Source organism: Dipodomys merriami, unplaced genomic scaffold (assembly GCF_024711535.1).
Source record: "Dipodomys merriami isolate MVZ:Mamm:240054 unplaced genomic scaffold, mDipMer1.0.p SCAF_1, whole genome shotgun sequence".
Lineage (NCBI taxonomy): Eukaryota > Metazoa > Chordata > Mammalia > Rodentia > Heteromyidae > Dipodomys > Dipodomys merriami.
The window spans coordinates 43,247,516-43,262,162 of record NW_027202270.1 but is presented as its reverse complement, the minus strand read 5'-3'; the positions used below and the strand labels follow the sequence as shown (position 1 = coordinate 43,262,162).

Genomic DNA, 14,647 nt, shown 5'->3' with positions numbered 1-14,647 from the left:
GCCTTGCATTCCTTCTGGAAGGCTGGAGACTGGTCCTTGCCTGAGAAGAGGGCTTGCTGGTGCCCACTTTGTGCTTTTTGTAAATGGCTCTGCTCTAACTGGATGCTAGAGCTTGCTTTATGCTCAGGCAGTCTTGCTCCCACCCCATACAATGGAGACTTCTGGGGCTGGTATTTATTTCCAAGCCCCAGGTTTCAGAGCTTACCTGTACCCCAAACCAGGGGAAAACAATTCAGGAGAATCCAAATGGTTCTCAATGAAACCAAGCCATTTTATTTGACAACATCCCCAAAGTGTTTGGAGGTCACAAAGGAGGCAGGTGTGAGGCGTAAAAGGAAGTAGGTAAATGGAAGCGAATCAGCTTCTTTCAAAGAGATGGTTTGGGGGATGCATTTGCTTTGGCTTTGAAAGAGGCTGATCCAGTGCATTCACCTAGGAAGAAGGCAGCATGTGCGTTTGTATCTGCATCTGTAAAGACCAAATGCAGGCTCCCTGGACAAAAAGCTGAGCATGTGTTTGCAGGGGTGAAGGGGGTTTGAGGAGGGGATAAGAACTGCACACAATTCATCCAGCTACAAATACATAAATGAATGGGATGCTAGGCGGAGGGCACATTCAGTCTCACCCCTGTTCAGAATCTAATATCCCTTTCATGGCTCAGCTGCTTCCTGACACCTAGGGTTTCTGCTCTCTAACATGTAAATAAACAAATGCTCACGGTGAGTAAATATCTGTGTGCTGAGTTTACAATCTTGTCTTTCAGAAATACCGACAGTATATGGCAGGACTTCTGGTTCCTCCGTATGGTGTTATGGAAACGGGCTCTAACAATGACAGTAAGTGATTGTCAACATTTTATATCTAAAAGAGGGGTGTGTGGTGTATGTTTTCCTGTGATCAAAAAATATGTCCTCCACCTGCTTGACAGTGAGTCTCCAGATTCTTCTGTACATAGCCCTGTTAGCTCACACTTGGAATATTTAAAAGATGCTCCATAGAGTGATATTATTTTGTGGTGTTAGCTAAGGGGAGGAGGCTGGCTTTGGGGCCAACTGAAGACTTTACCTTACTTGGCATGCTCAGTGAGTGTGCCCTTTAGTGAAATGCAGGATTCTCTCAAACAGGGTTCATCGGGGGTGACATTGGTTAGAATGTCTTATAAACATGTGTGGAAATGTAATGGTGGAATTGCCCTCATGCAGCTAATTAAAAAATAGGGTTCCTGAACTGGATTTGTCTTGGGCACATCTAACTACAAGAGGCTTGCCTCTTTCTTCTTTTGACTCTGTGGGTCCAGCACAAAAGCCCTGGGGGCAGAGGGGTTGGGGTAGGGGGAATCTCTTGTCCTTAAATCAGGGCCCCTGAAAATCCAAGCCTTGCTCAGGTGCTCTTGCCACACATACAAGGTGGCTACAAAGGTGGTGGACAGGGGTGATGGGCAGGCTAACCACAGTTGTTGTTGGTATTGTTTTTGTGCACATTCTGTAGAGAGGGTTAAAGAAAAAAAATCCAGACCTTTAGAAGAGACTCATGTCTGGCTAATGGTAAAAGAAAGGAAGTTGTTCACTGTGATACTCTAATAGATGTCAGTGGCCTCTAACACATCCCAGGTCACTTTGGTTCCTCAGTGTCCGTGCTGGCTGCATGTTTAGCTCCACTGCTGCTACTGGTGGCTGCCCCATGCACTCACTGTGAGTCTCCTTAGGAAGCTCTGTGTGTGTGTGTGAGAGAGAGAGAGAGAGAGAGAGAGAGAGAGAGAGAGAGAGAGAGAGAGAGAGAGAGAGAGAGAGAGAGAGAGAGAAAGAGAGAGAGAGAGAGAGACAGATTGAGAGAGAGAGAATACCGGCATGGAGTGTTTTAAGTTGTAGCACTTTGGTCCCCAGAAACAGCGCATTCTGTTTGGCTTCCATTCTTTCTTTCTTTTACTTTTTTTTTGTAGTTACTGGAATTTGAATTCAGGCCCTTGTGCTTACTAGGTAAAGTGCTCTATGGCTTAAGCCACATCCCAGCACTGTCTGCTTTTGATAGGGTCTCATGCTTTTGCTTGGATCACCAAGATCCTACTACTAATGCTTAGCTGGGATTACAGGTGTGTACCACCACACCTAACCACTCCAAGCATCTTTAGAACAGGGAGTCACACTTCATTTCTTCCTCCTGAACCAGCAGCACCAACCCCCTGTTTGTTTCTAGACTTGTCTTTCTCTCTGCGGGGTCCCCCTCCCTGGTTGACCAGTATCCTCCAGTAGCTGCCTTACCTTCTTGGCACACTGCTACACACTCTGCAGCCTCTGCCTTCTCTCTCTTCTGCATCCCCTCTGTTGTGCAGAAGGAGTGGGGGGACAGGAGAGAGGTCCTTCTTTCTCTCCTTCCCCAATCTTTCTTTTGTCTCTCGACTCAGCCAGGAGCAAAGGGACCAAACCCTAGCTGTGCTGTCTTCCCAGCTGAGTGACCTCGGGCATTCTGTCTGAAAACCTCATCGTGATTGTCCACAGTCTGTGTTGGCAGGCCATTGTCTTAGCTCAAGGTTCAAGGTCATTAATGGCCTCAAATCCACTTTTCATGTTAACTCCCTCGTTCTCACCCTTCAGATGTGATTTATGCAACTGGGCCTTTATTGCATTGAACATTCTAGAAAGCAAGCTTCCGTTACATGCTGTGTCTCCTGATGCAATCACCGTTGCAGTGTGTAGATGGTGGGCTGCCCTTGCTCCTTCTGAGACATTGAAGATGTTATGACAGACATGCATGGTGACACTGTCTATCTCAGTTCTCTCTGCCTTCTTGCTTCCTGCCTGATCATTTTGTCCTGAGTCTACCCCAGTTTAGGGAACAGAGCTGTTGGCTGAGCTACCAACCCGTCTCCTCCATTTTTCACCTTCCTACCCACTGTCCTGCTACGTTCTTATTATGATGGGGACGCAGTTTCTGTTCATGCCACTGTTGCAACTCCTGGGTGGGCCCAGAGGAAACACAGAATGTCCTATGTACTCTGAATTTGAAATGCATTGTATTATTTACCATACAAACCACCTCACACTGCTCCACTGGTTTCGGTGTGGTACAAAACACATAAAACTGACTCTTTCCTCAGTATGACACCACTTGTGCCTACTGCCCTGGGTGAAGCGGTGACCTTCTAGTCAATCTACCCTCTCCCTGTGGTCAGGGTCCCAATCACAAAGGAAGAGAGAAGAAAGGCCTACCTGTAGTAGAGGAGCCTGAGATGTTTGCAAATGAATGAGCACACGAGGCAGGAATGAACTGTGAGCTTTTAGCCAAGAAAACAGAAATATGCCTGGAAACTGTTGCTTCCCTGCACATGCCTGACTCGCTGACTTGCTGGCAACAGGAAGTTGCTTTGCTCAAAATGGAAGTTGCATTCCATGGGTGTTTATACGCTGCTTGTTCCTGGTGTGTGAGATGGTTTATAATGTAGATATGCAGCCTGTCCAGCAAAAGAGTTGCTGCATCTGCTCATAATCCTGAGTGTGCTGGTGCCCAAGTCAGTGGCTTTAGTTGCTTACATGGTGTAAATGAATCAGTGAAGGATTTTTACTTCTGGAAAAAAGGAAACGTATGGTGGAGAAGTGAAATAATTGTGGGTTTTAGGGGAGCAGAGCCCTGCTCTTGAGTCATTGATTAATTGAAGATACAGATTTTGATCTGTATCTCGTTATTTATCTAGGCCGCATCTTTTTAAATATAAGTTTTTATGGAGACACAAATGAAAATCCTCAGAATGCTAGTGGTTTTGTTCAACAAAGGATTGCACTTCCATTGTACAAGTTAATTGTACAACTTATGACCTCTCTGTCTGTTTTTCCCTCCTCTAGGGATTCCTGACAAGGAGAATGTGAGTAGCTACTCTCTCTGACTACCTTCTAAACACTGTCATAAGGTAAAGAAAAAATAATAATAATCGTGGTGACCCTACTAACAAAGAAAGCTCTTGATCTGCAGTCAACATAGCAGTAAATACTTTTCTAATCTTATCCTGGCATCTTTGGTGAGTCACTTTAAAATACCAAGGGGAAAAGGGTGACTGTTCTGACACGGTCATTGCATGGCCAGGCTGCTCAGTTCAGAGAAAGGTTATTCTAGGGATAGCCCATACAGTCACTGAGGGTTTTCTTTTTCCCATGTCAGCAGAGCACATTAATTTAATTGCATGTAAGAGACTAGTTGCTTTGCGTTAGTGGGAGTACAAAATAAGCCATCCAGGGTCAGTTGATAAATTTGTCTAATTACATCCAAATGCATGGAAGTCTGCATTTCTCATTGGAAACTGAAAATAACTGATTGCCATCATTGTTTTTGGAAAACAGGTAAGAGAAGAGGTTTAGAGCAGTGCTTATGCAATTCAGCTGCCTATCTTCCAATGTTAATAGTGCTATTATCCCTACTAGCCAGACTCTGAGGTTAGGCAGCATAGAAGGATTCATGTTGGAGCCATAATGGGTTAATCTGTAGTGGCATTTACTTGATACTTAGAATCCTCACTATGTAAGCTGTGTTCCAGGTGGTAATGTCACAGAATTGTCTCCTTTCCTTTCCCAGCTTTTGGTTTTGTGTCTGTGGCCCCCTACACTGTCTTAATTACATTCAGATTCTTTGTGTGTCCCTTTTGAGTGAGCTGGTTTAAACATGATATATGTCATCCTCTTTATGTAATGCTATCTTGCAAAGATCTGCTTGAGAATTTTGGCTCATAACTTCATCACTGCAAGTGTGGATTCCAGACCTAACAATGACACCTTAAATGTCACACCAAAACTTCATTTGGGTCAGCCATGGATTTCAGTTTCCAGCTGCAGGGCCTTGTACAAACTGCTTGATTTGTCTAAACAGTCTTGCCCTGTCTTTAGAATATGGTTGTCAGTCATGACTACCTTAAAAGGCCATTCTGAATATTGAATGAGACGATCTTGGAAGATACAGAGAGAGAACAATCAAGTTCAGAAATGCTAGGACAGTTTGTAGTTTGGGTTTTCTCCAGCCTTGTATTGTTTCTAGCTTTCTTTTCTCCTCTGACAAGTGTCCTTCTCCTTATAAAGTTTCTACCCTTTGCCTTAGGGGCTGAACCTGCTTAAAGTATTTGAACCTTACTGTTAGTATTTTCTGTTAAAAAAAAACCTTTGCATATTGAGGAAGGTTCTAGACAAGCAGCAGCCTCATAAAGATTCTGAAGCAACAGACTTTAGGGTCCACAGTAGCAAACAGATCCTGTTGATATTTTGGACATGGAGGACCCAAAGTGTCACACACAGATCATTAGCCAAGGCAAGATGATAAAAGGGCCTTGGATTTCCTCATCAAGGGACAGCCAGTGCAATGGGGACACATACACAAAACGTCCAAGCCCTGGGAGGGCTCAGATGCTCCAGACTTCAAAAGGAAGCTCGCATCTCCCTCAGGCACTTGGTGACCTTTAGGTTGGGTTCTTCAGGGGGGAGATTAGGCACAAGGCTCTAAGCAGAGGACCCAACATCTGTCATCATGGGTTCACCTCCTGAGAAGAGAGGAGCGTAAAGTCTGCAGCACCAACTATAAGGCCCTGTTAGAAACATGATACTCTGAAAGATTTGGAGGTCTGGCCAGGCTGATACCCCAGAATTTGTGGTATAAATTTCTTTGTGTATAAATTTCTATGCTATATCAGGTCGCATCTTTCACAAGCAAAAAACACACTTACTCTCTTAGCCAACAGAGTAGATGTCACCAGACCACCTGCCACTTGGAAAGCTCTCCAATGCCATCCATCAAATAAAGCAAATGAGATGAAAGACATTCATGAGCAGAGTTGAAGTTCTAGAAAGATAAAAAGAAGCTTAGGAACCTTGAAGTGGTGTTAATTGAAATTCATTTAAAGGGTCAAGTTGTATTATGATGATTTCTTTCATCCCTTATCTTTTTTAATTACATACTGAGCAGTATTGTATTTTCCCTATGTTTCTAAATAACAATATTTATTAAGCCTATGGACTGTGCATGGCCTGTTTCAGTATCTTAAGTAGATCCTTTTCAGAAAGAAAATCTTTTCCTTTCTAATGTTGACTCAGAGTCTTTATTAATCACAGCTTTTAACTTTTAATCAAATATGCAGGTATCAACTTGTGGTGTTTCCCGGTGCTATGGCCGTCTGTTTTATTTCCAGGGTTGGCTCATCTTGCTTAAAAAGAACTGTCTTCTGGGTGTGGTGACTCACAACTGTAGAGATCAGAGGATCATTGTCTGAGGCTAGCCTAGGCAAAGAGAAGTTCAGGGGAGTCTTATTCTCAACCGATATCTGGGGTCCATGGTGTATGCGTGTATCTATATTGTATCCATAGTGTATGCCCAGCATAGCTGCTGGGCACAGTGGCACTTATCTGTCAGACCATCAGCACAGGGAAGCATAAGTAGGAGGATCATAGCTCAGGCCAGCCAGGACATAAAATAAAACCCTGCCAGGTAAATAACCAGTGCGGAGAGTGCAGAGGTGTGTCTTTAAAAAAAAAAAAAAAGGAAAAAGCTTTCTTTCATTAATTTCACTTTTGTAGAAAAACTTGCTCTACACTATTTTGTCTTCTACTTGCTGTACCCATTAGGGATATTATTTGCTGTAGGTTGGCACAGGACAGTAGAATGTATAAAACAATCAAGAATAATATTAGAAAAGTGACCCTGGAGCCAATATGCAATTGGAGTGTTTAAGTAGAGCCGTGATTATTTTCTGATCTGTTTAAGTGGGATTTCTTGCCTTTTGTATGCACCACACCTGGCTGACCATGTTTAACACTGAAGTTAAAAACCCCACAATTCTAAGATTTCCCATCAAGTGTTACAGATGCCCTTTGAAGAAACCAGATGTTTGTGTTTTTTTTTTTTTTTTTAGTACTTATGTTGATTTGGTTGTTTCTCATGTGTACCAGAGGAGCAATGCTTGGGGTCTTGCTATTTTAAGTTATCCTTTTCTTTATCAGTTTGGAAAGAGTGAGAGAGTAAACTCAGGGAAGTCATAAAAAAATCCCATGTCTTAAGTTGGTAACGCAAAGTTTCTGAAAGATTTGTGTAAAGTCCTCATTTGGAAGCAGTTATGGTATAGGTAGTGTGAGAGTATGAGTATCTTGCTAAATACTGAAGAGTGCTTTCCCAAGGGAAAACTGGGTCAATTCAGAGCCCAAAGGTATTTCTGAAGCACAGGAAGCAACTGGGTCTGAGCAAGCCTGGGGAGTCCTTCCACAGGTCTCCCATGAAGACGATTGAACAGGAATTTCCCAGACGATTTTTACAACAGTTTTTTTTTTAAAGAAATTACTATATAGCTAGAAGGTTGTTTATGGCCACTGGTTAAGAAATAGTTTGTCTAGTTCGTGAAAAAATCTTATTAAAAAGAAGCCAAAAGGCTAAGCATGATGAGATCTAGAGGATTGAGGTTTAAGGTCAGCTTACATAAAATGTTATTGAGACATCATCTCAACAAAGCCAAGTGGTCATGCCTATAATCCCAGAGACTCTGGAATTAGAGATAAGAGGATCTTGAGTATGAGGCTGGCCCTGGCAAAAATATCAAGACCTATCTCAAAATAATGTTTAAAGGGAGCTGAGAGCATAGCTTAAGTGGTGCAGTTCTTGTCTAAAAATATGTAGTCCTAGATTCAAATCTCTAGCACTGAAAAAAGGAGCAGGGGATTCCATAAAACAATAAGTAAGTAACTGTTAGAGCTAAAAGGCTAGGGAACTTTTACATTATAGGAAATGCAATGTTTATTTCTCCGTTTTGTTGTTATTTTTCAAGGTTAGAGAAAACAAATCATACTACTTTCTACTTGTTTTTTGACCATTTATTATTTACCTTTATGAATTGGCCAGGAGCATGGAATTCTGGCCAAATGAAAAGAAATAGTGATTCATCATACAAACTTAAAACATGACCACATTTGGATAATCCCCTCAGATTGTGTAAGGCTTTCAATTCTAGCTATAAACACCCGCCAAATCCAAACCAACAGTCTTCTGTAGACCACATTTTGCAAGTCTGTTTTCAGAGTAACTGAAAGCAGTCATCTTGCCCAGACAAGATGTCTTCATGGGCTTTAGGTCCAGAGCCCATGAAAGTATCTTGCCCTGGGTTCAAGGTTTGCCCTTGGCCACTGTATTCTCTGTCCTGGGGTATGAATGGTTTCCGTGATTATGATTTGCATGTGTAACTGACCCTGGGTACAAATCTCTATGTAATAGGAGAACAGAACAACAAAAAGCTAAAGTCTTAGAAAATCCTGAGCCTGCCCGTGGTGAATTTGAAGGACAAATCGCTTATCGCTGTAGTGAAGATTAGATCTGCTGCTGGTCCTGTGACTGGGGTGCTGTGTAAACACTCATTTCTTGAGCCTGACTATTAGAAAGTGTGACCCAGCCAAAGCTTTCTGTGCCCACCTCCTGCAAAACCCAGTGACTTCACGGCCAGCTTGCCAACACCAAGGCCACCCTTGGCTCTCAGTCTCCCAAGAAATGTTTGTCTTCGTACTTGTGAGTTATGTGTTTTATGGGTGAATGCCCTTGCTAGATTTCTAGCTGGATTTTTCTCCCTTTTACTTTTTTCTGCTCTGTCACAAAAGCTGACTGGGCTGTCCCCCCACCCCCTCCTTCTCTCTCTCTGGATCACTCTGTAGGTTCTGTACAGATGCCAGGGCAGATATGTGGTTGCCACCCAACTAACTAGGGAATAGGAAGTGTAGGAAGCGCCATAAAATCCTGGCCCTCCATCTGTCCCCAGCTACACAACGTGTTGTTCTGTCTGAACAGTTTTCTCTGCATTGTGCCTAGGACCGGCTTGCTGTGAGTTTGTGGGGTGAAAGGGCAATTATTGGGGGTGTTATTTTATTGGAATATTTAGAATCATTTTGATATATATGAAGTACATTTGACGATGGCTCTGATGTGTATACATTTTGTTTCTTCACACTTTTTAAAGTACTTTTTATGAAATAGGTTGTTTTCAGGTTCTACTATTCTAATGGTTTTCCAGGCTTGAAACTGGGTTATACCAAATAACCCTGCTTTCCGTATGTCATCTGCTCAGGCTTAGTATTTGACACGGGCAAGAGATCCAGAGAAGCTGACGGGTGTAGTGTTGGATATGGTCCATAATAATAGTAACAGTAAACATACAAGATGTGAAGCTTCATCCATCTCTGTAGCCAACAGCTTCTCCCTGTTCTTGCTATAATGCGTGCCCTGTCCTCAAGGCTAGGCTGCTGGAATCCGCAGAGCTGAAGGACATGATGTCATCCTAATGGGTAAACACTCTACTGCTGATTCCAAAGTTGCAGGAGACTGTATTGCTGTCTCCAGAAAGGTTTTTTTTTTTTTTTTTTTCCCCTGCACTGAAGGCAATTATCTTCATGAGCAGGTTGGAGCTGTTAGAGCACTGCACCAATTAACTGGGAATAAAACATCTAGTATCATTAATTTACATATGATGTATTTGAGTGTTTCTCACTTCCGTGTTGAGAGATTGAGACCAAATTATTTGCAAAATATGTCTTATGGTTGGAAGAGAAAAATTCTAGTAGTCTCAGATTGGATAGATGAATTTAATGTTGACATGTTATTTCGATTTTGAATTTATTCTAATAATGATTCTGTTAGGCAGGCCTCTCCAGGTCCTCAGATAGTAAAATATTCTGTAGTTCTTTTAACCTATAGGTAAAGTTACATTGAAGACAGATGTTAGTTTGATCAATGTTGTTACACACACATAAATACTGTACCTACATACAGAGGAATTCACAAGTGTATGAATATTGAACAATTTCCATTCCTAGGAGTTTCTAGTAAAGAAGATAATTAAATCACCTTTAGTAATATGTTAGAATATATCATATATATATGCTTGATATATTTTACATATTTTATTATATATTTTGGTATATTTTATATAAAATATATTGGTTTTATATGTTTTGATTTATAGTTCAATAGCTATATTTAATTGATTGTTCAGAAGTCTCATTGCCAGAATTTCTTAATATCAAAAGCCTCTTCACTTTGAAATACCTATCTTCCCCCTGACCCCAGTTTTACAGCAAAGGACCATGCAGAGTTTCATGATGAGGGAAAATCTGGAGCAAATTGTTCAACTGTGATGTTTTACAACCTACATAGATCACGAATGCCTTAACTATCACTTTTGTTTAGGAGATATATGCTGCCATCTCCTTGTAGCTTTCTAGAGTTGTCTCATCTGTTCTGTACCTAATCTCCCTGGTACTAACATATGTAAATTTTGCAGTTTATGCTTTTAAAACACCACTTAACTTCACTTAACAGAGGAGTGTGGAGTCTCTGTTTCGGCTGGCATAGGTATAACAACTTCAGTGTAGTTTTATTTTCTATTTTCTGTCTTCAAAGAATAACTCAGAAATATCCATACAATCCTTGAAAATCTCTAACACATTAGTTGATCAATTCCAGTTTCTGATAGGACCCATGAAAACATATAAAACATGCTGACTTCTGCCACAAGGGAAGTAGACAGGACACCTAGTAAGCACAGAGGACCATTGGGGTGTCCGTATGGTCTTAGGACGTGGTCCTTAGAGGATCTTGGTCTGGAGCTGGAATCCCAGCTGTCTGACTACTAAGCATGTGCCAGAGGAGTCAGGTGAATCCCAGGGGCTTTCTAACAGCCTTAGTGGGCCCCTGCTGCCTGTGCTGGGCCTAGACCCTGCTTTGTGGGAACCACGTGGGGCTGGGTAGAGATGAACAGGGAACTTAGGGGGAGAAAAAGGTCTCAAAATGCCTGAGGGGCAAGGCAGGTGCCCATATGTATCCACATTTGGTGGAAGGTGGGATACCCTGGTGGATGGAAAGGACAATCTAGTCTGAGAGCATTGCATGAACAAAGGAACTAAGTACTAGAACTTTTGATCTTGAGGCTAATTTTATCTGATCTAAAATTAATTTTTTAACTTTCATCGTTTTTGTCTGATCTAGGTAAGGATCTCCTTTTTGTTGTTGATTGAATCTTGTTTATATTTTATTTTACTTTATTATTAAAATATTTAAGTAATTGTCAAAAGGGATTTCAGTTCAACTTGTCCGTTTGTGAGTACAGTACATCTTGATCTCTTCCGAAGTTATGGAAACCTATCTTCCAAGCTTTAGATGTTTGAGGGTCTCAACAAAACACATTGTCTCCTACCACCCCAAAACTTTATCTACATTGGATCTGGAGGGGGAAATAGCTTGAATTTTCCTCTATTTTTACTTCCCCAAATCATTCCTTCTTTGTACAGTGACAGAACCAGATTGCTGATTCCTTTGAGGCCCGTTGTTCACTCTGACCCCCAGCTCCTTCTAAGTTCCAATCGCCCAGTCAGTCTCCCTCCCTCCTGAGGTTCTTCTTTGTCTCTCCTTCCCCCTTTTTTGAATGAATTATTTTGCAAAGCTTTCTATTGAATTTTTGTCTTCCCCCCTTTTCTGTTCATCAAGGTCATTTTAAATTTCAATCCAGTTTTCTAAACTGTCAACTACCCCCACCCAATTGGGCGTCTTTGTTAAATTTGATAAGAATGCTTTTGATTCTATATCCCGAGCATTAATAAGCATGTTAAAACTAGCAGCATTCAGCTGCGGACCTAACCCTGTAGAATTCAATTTGTTTGTGCTAATTTATTTGCATACATTATAAAATTACCCTATCCAGACATGAAAAAGAAACTTAGGAAAACATACTATGAAAACACTGAGTAAAATAAGGGTTTAGTCACTGAATTCACATCTGACAGGCTTTTCACTCAATTGTAATTTAAAGGAAAAGGAAGACAGTAATTTATTATCTCAGAAGACTTGAGGATGGCTGAGTCCAACACTGGCTCATTGTTTCAATCCTGGTCCCCACTGGTCCAAGTTCCTCAGTTTGTGTCCATCTCTTAATGGCCAGCAACATGGAGCAAGTGACTCACCGCTGAGCTTCAGTTTCCTGAAGATAAAATGGAAACACACCCTGATCTACCTCCCAAGATCTAACAAGATAAAGCTCAGGGAAAATTCTAGAACTTGTCACTGTTCTCAATATAAGGCATTCTATTTGGTCTCCTCAGAGCTTTAATGAAAACAAGATCACAGGTTTTGTATAGCTTCAGTCTCAGGACATTTTCCAGCAGGGGGGGGGGAGGGGGAGGAGGGGGATCACTGAGGTGGAGCCTGGGTCTGGAAATGCTTGTTCAGGTCATCTTACATCCTGATAGGACTTGATCCAAATCTCAGTTCTAGGAAGAAAGTCATCCTTCTAATGCCCTCAGAACTTGGCTCCGACAGGAGAATGAAAAACTCCCAAGTCACACCAAATGCTGTCATTTGATAGCCCAACCCCAAAGTGAGGAAGCCACACCCAGCCCTCCTCCCCTCTCCCCCTGCCTTAACCTGGAAGATGGACCAGAATAGCTGGGCCAACAGGAACCTTAAGATAAGTTGGAGAAGGCTTGTCTGAGGCACAGCGGCGATTCATGGATGCTATCACAGCAGTTTCTCCTGGACCTTCTAGTTTTAGGGTATGTGCATTTTAAAAAATCTTAATGCTTAGCTAATTCTCCTTTGATGTATCAAAGCATTTCAATGGACTACTGCTGAGTAAAGGAATTGTTAACATAAATATTTTTAAGCCCTAGCCTTCCATCAATAAGATATTCTTTTGGATCACTAACACAAGTACTGCTCCTCCCTTTCCAGCTTTATATTTTATGTGTTTTCTTTCTTTTTCTTGCTTTGTGCACCGTGTGTTCAGAAAAACACGTGGGCTCCCTCTGGTGGATATTGAGGTGTTTTTACAGGTCTAGCCTTGAAATTTTTGTTACATAGCACAAAATGTTTGAATGGAAATGGAAATATTAATAGTAAATGTTCTTGTCTTTTGTAAGATGCTTGAGATTTGGCAACCTCCACATTAACAAAATATTCAATTAATTGATTCACATGTCCACTTATATGTGTATATACATAAAGTCTTTGTTCTATCACGTGGATGTTAACTTTCCCAAGAGGATTTTGTCTACAAGTGCATAGAGATATGAGTTCCATCCCCGTAAGTCAGACACACGTTCCCAATGAGTAAATCTATTCATCAGCCAAGTTTTATAGAGAGCATGCTCTATGTTACACCAGAGTTAGGTATTATAAGAAATTACTTCTCATTTAATAAAATTATGTGAACAAGCTTCTCAGTGGTTGACAATATTGTATTATTTCTTTTTCTCTTTTAAATCGTATTCCCAGTCCAATCCCTCCATAATATTCAACCCTATCATATAATATGGTATTTCTCCAGGCCATTACTATATTAATATGCACATTCAGCTTCAATAGCAAAGATCTACACTTACTGGTATCATACAAAAGTAGAAGATTCTTTTCATTCATGTTAGTTTGTGCAGATGTGGCTTTGAGTTCTCATTACAGTTTTTCTTCTTGCTTGAGTTATGACAGTGGTTCCATATAATTATAGTTTCTAAATTTCTATTAATAATTGTTAAACATTAAAGTGAATTTGTTATTAGAAACTGCAACACTGAATGATAGTAGGAGTCTTTTGAAAAATGGATTTGCTTAGCTAGGTGAAACAGTTTCACACTGATTCCTTTTCTTCTCTGTGTGTGTGTGTGAGTGTATGTGTACGTGTGCGCATGCTGGTTCTAACTAAGGCTTAAACTAAGGGCCTGGATGCTTTCCCTTTCCACCCAAGACTAGCACTCTACCATTTGAGCTTCATCTCTGCTTCCAGCTTTTTGGTTGACTGGAAATAAGAGTTTGTTGGACTTTTCTGTCCAGACTAGCTTCCAGTCAAGATCCTCAGATCCCAGCCTCCTGAATAGCTAGGATTACAGTGGTGAGCCACCATCCAGCATCTTTTTGTTGTTGTTGTTGTGTAGTTGAGACTGGGAAAGCCCATTGACATCAGTGAGCACATAGGAATGGAAATTAAGCTCTTGCTTAACTTTTTCACTCAAGGCTAACATTCTACCCCCTGAGCCATACCTCCACATCTGGCTTTGCTGGTTAATTGGAAATAAGAGTCTCAGAGACTTTTCTGATCCTCAGGTCTCAGCCTAGGATTATAGATGTGAGCCATCAGCACTGGGCTGAGACTGGAAATAATTTTAATTAATAATATTACTTAGGAAACTAACAAGGTACTTCACAGAGAGCTCGGAGTGAGGAGGGTACGGTAGTGATGGGTGACAGGGTGGTACATGGGGATGAATTTGAACGATGGTGTCTGTAGAATTTTCTTTTTTTTTCTTTCTTTCGTTCTTCTTGTTGTTGTTATTGTTGTGGGCCTTGAACTCTGGGCCTGGACGCTGTCCCTGAGTTCTTCAGCTCAAAGCAAGCACTCTACCACTTGAGCCACAGTGCCACCTCTGGTTTTTCTGGTGGTTAATTGGAGATAAGAGTCTCACTGACTTTCCTGCCCGGGGTAGCTTAGAACTGTGATCCTCAGATTTCAGCCTCCTGAGTAGCTAGGATTACAGGAATAAGCCACCAGCACCTGGCTTTCTGTAGAATTTTCTAATGGATGAGATACAAGGTAGAAGAGAAATGGAGGTCTCAATGATGACTTTAAGGCTTTAGGTCTGAACATGAGAAAGGGAAGGCTGGAGTGGGC

General features: G+C 41.4%; 1 protein-coding gene across 3 annotated transcripts in view; it reads left to right on the top strand.

The window, feature by feature from the left end:
- Nucleotides 1-14,647, top strand: part of Rapgef4 (Rap guanine nucleotide exchange factor 4) — a 306,154-nt gene that overhangs the window by 166,955 nt on the left and 124,552 nt on the right. For all 3 annotated transcript variants that reach the window (XM_070020789.1, XM_070020798.1, XM_070020805.1), the window contains 2 exons: nucleotides 764-836; nucleotides 3,837-3,856. In XM_070020789.1, the coding sequence (XP_069876890.1) occupies nucleotides 764-836; nucleotides 3,837-3,856 (93 nt within the window). The remainder of the gene's footprint in view (nucleotides 1-763; nucleotides 837-3,836; nucleotides 3,857-14,647) is intronic.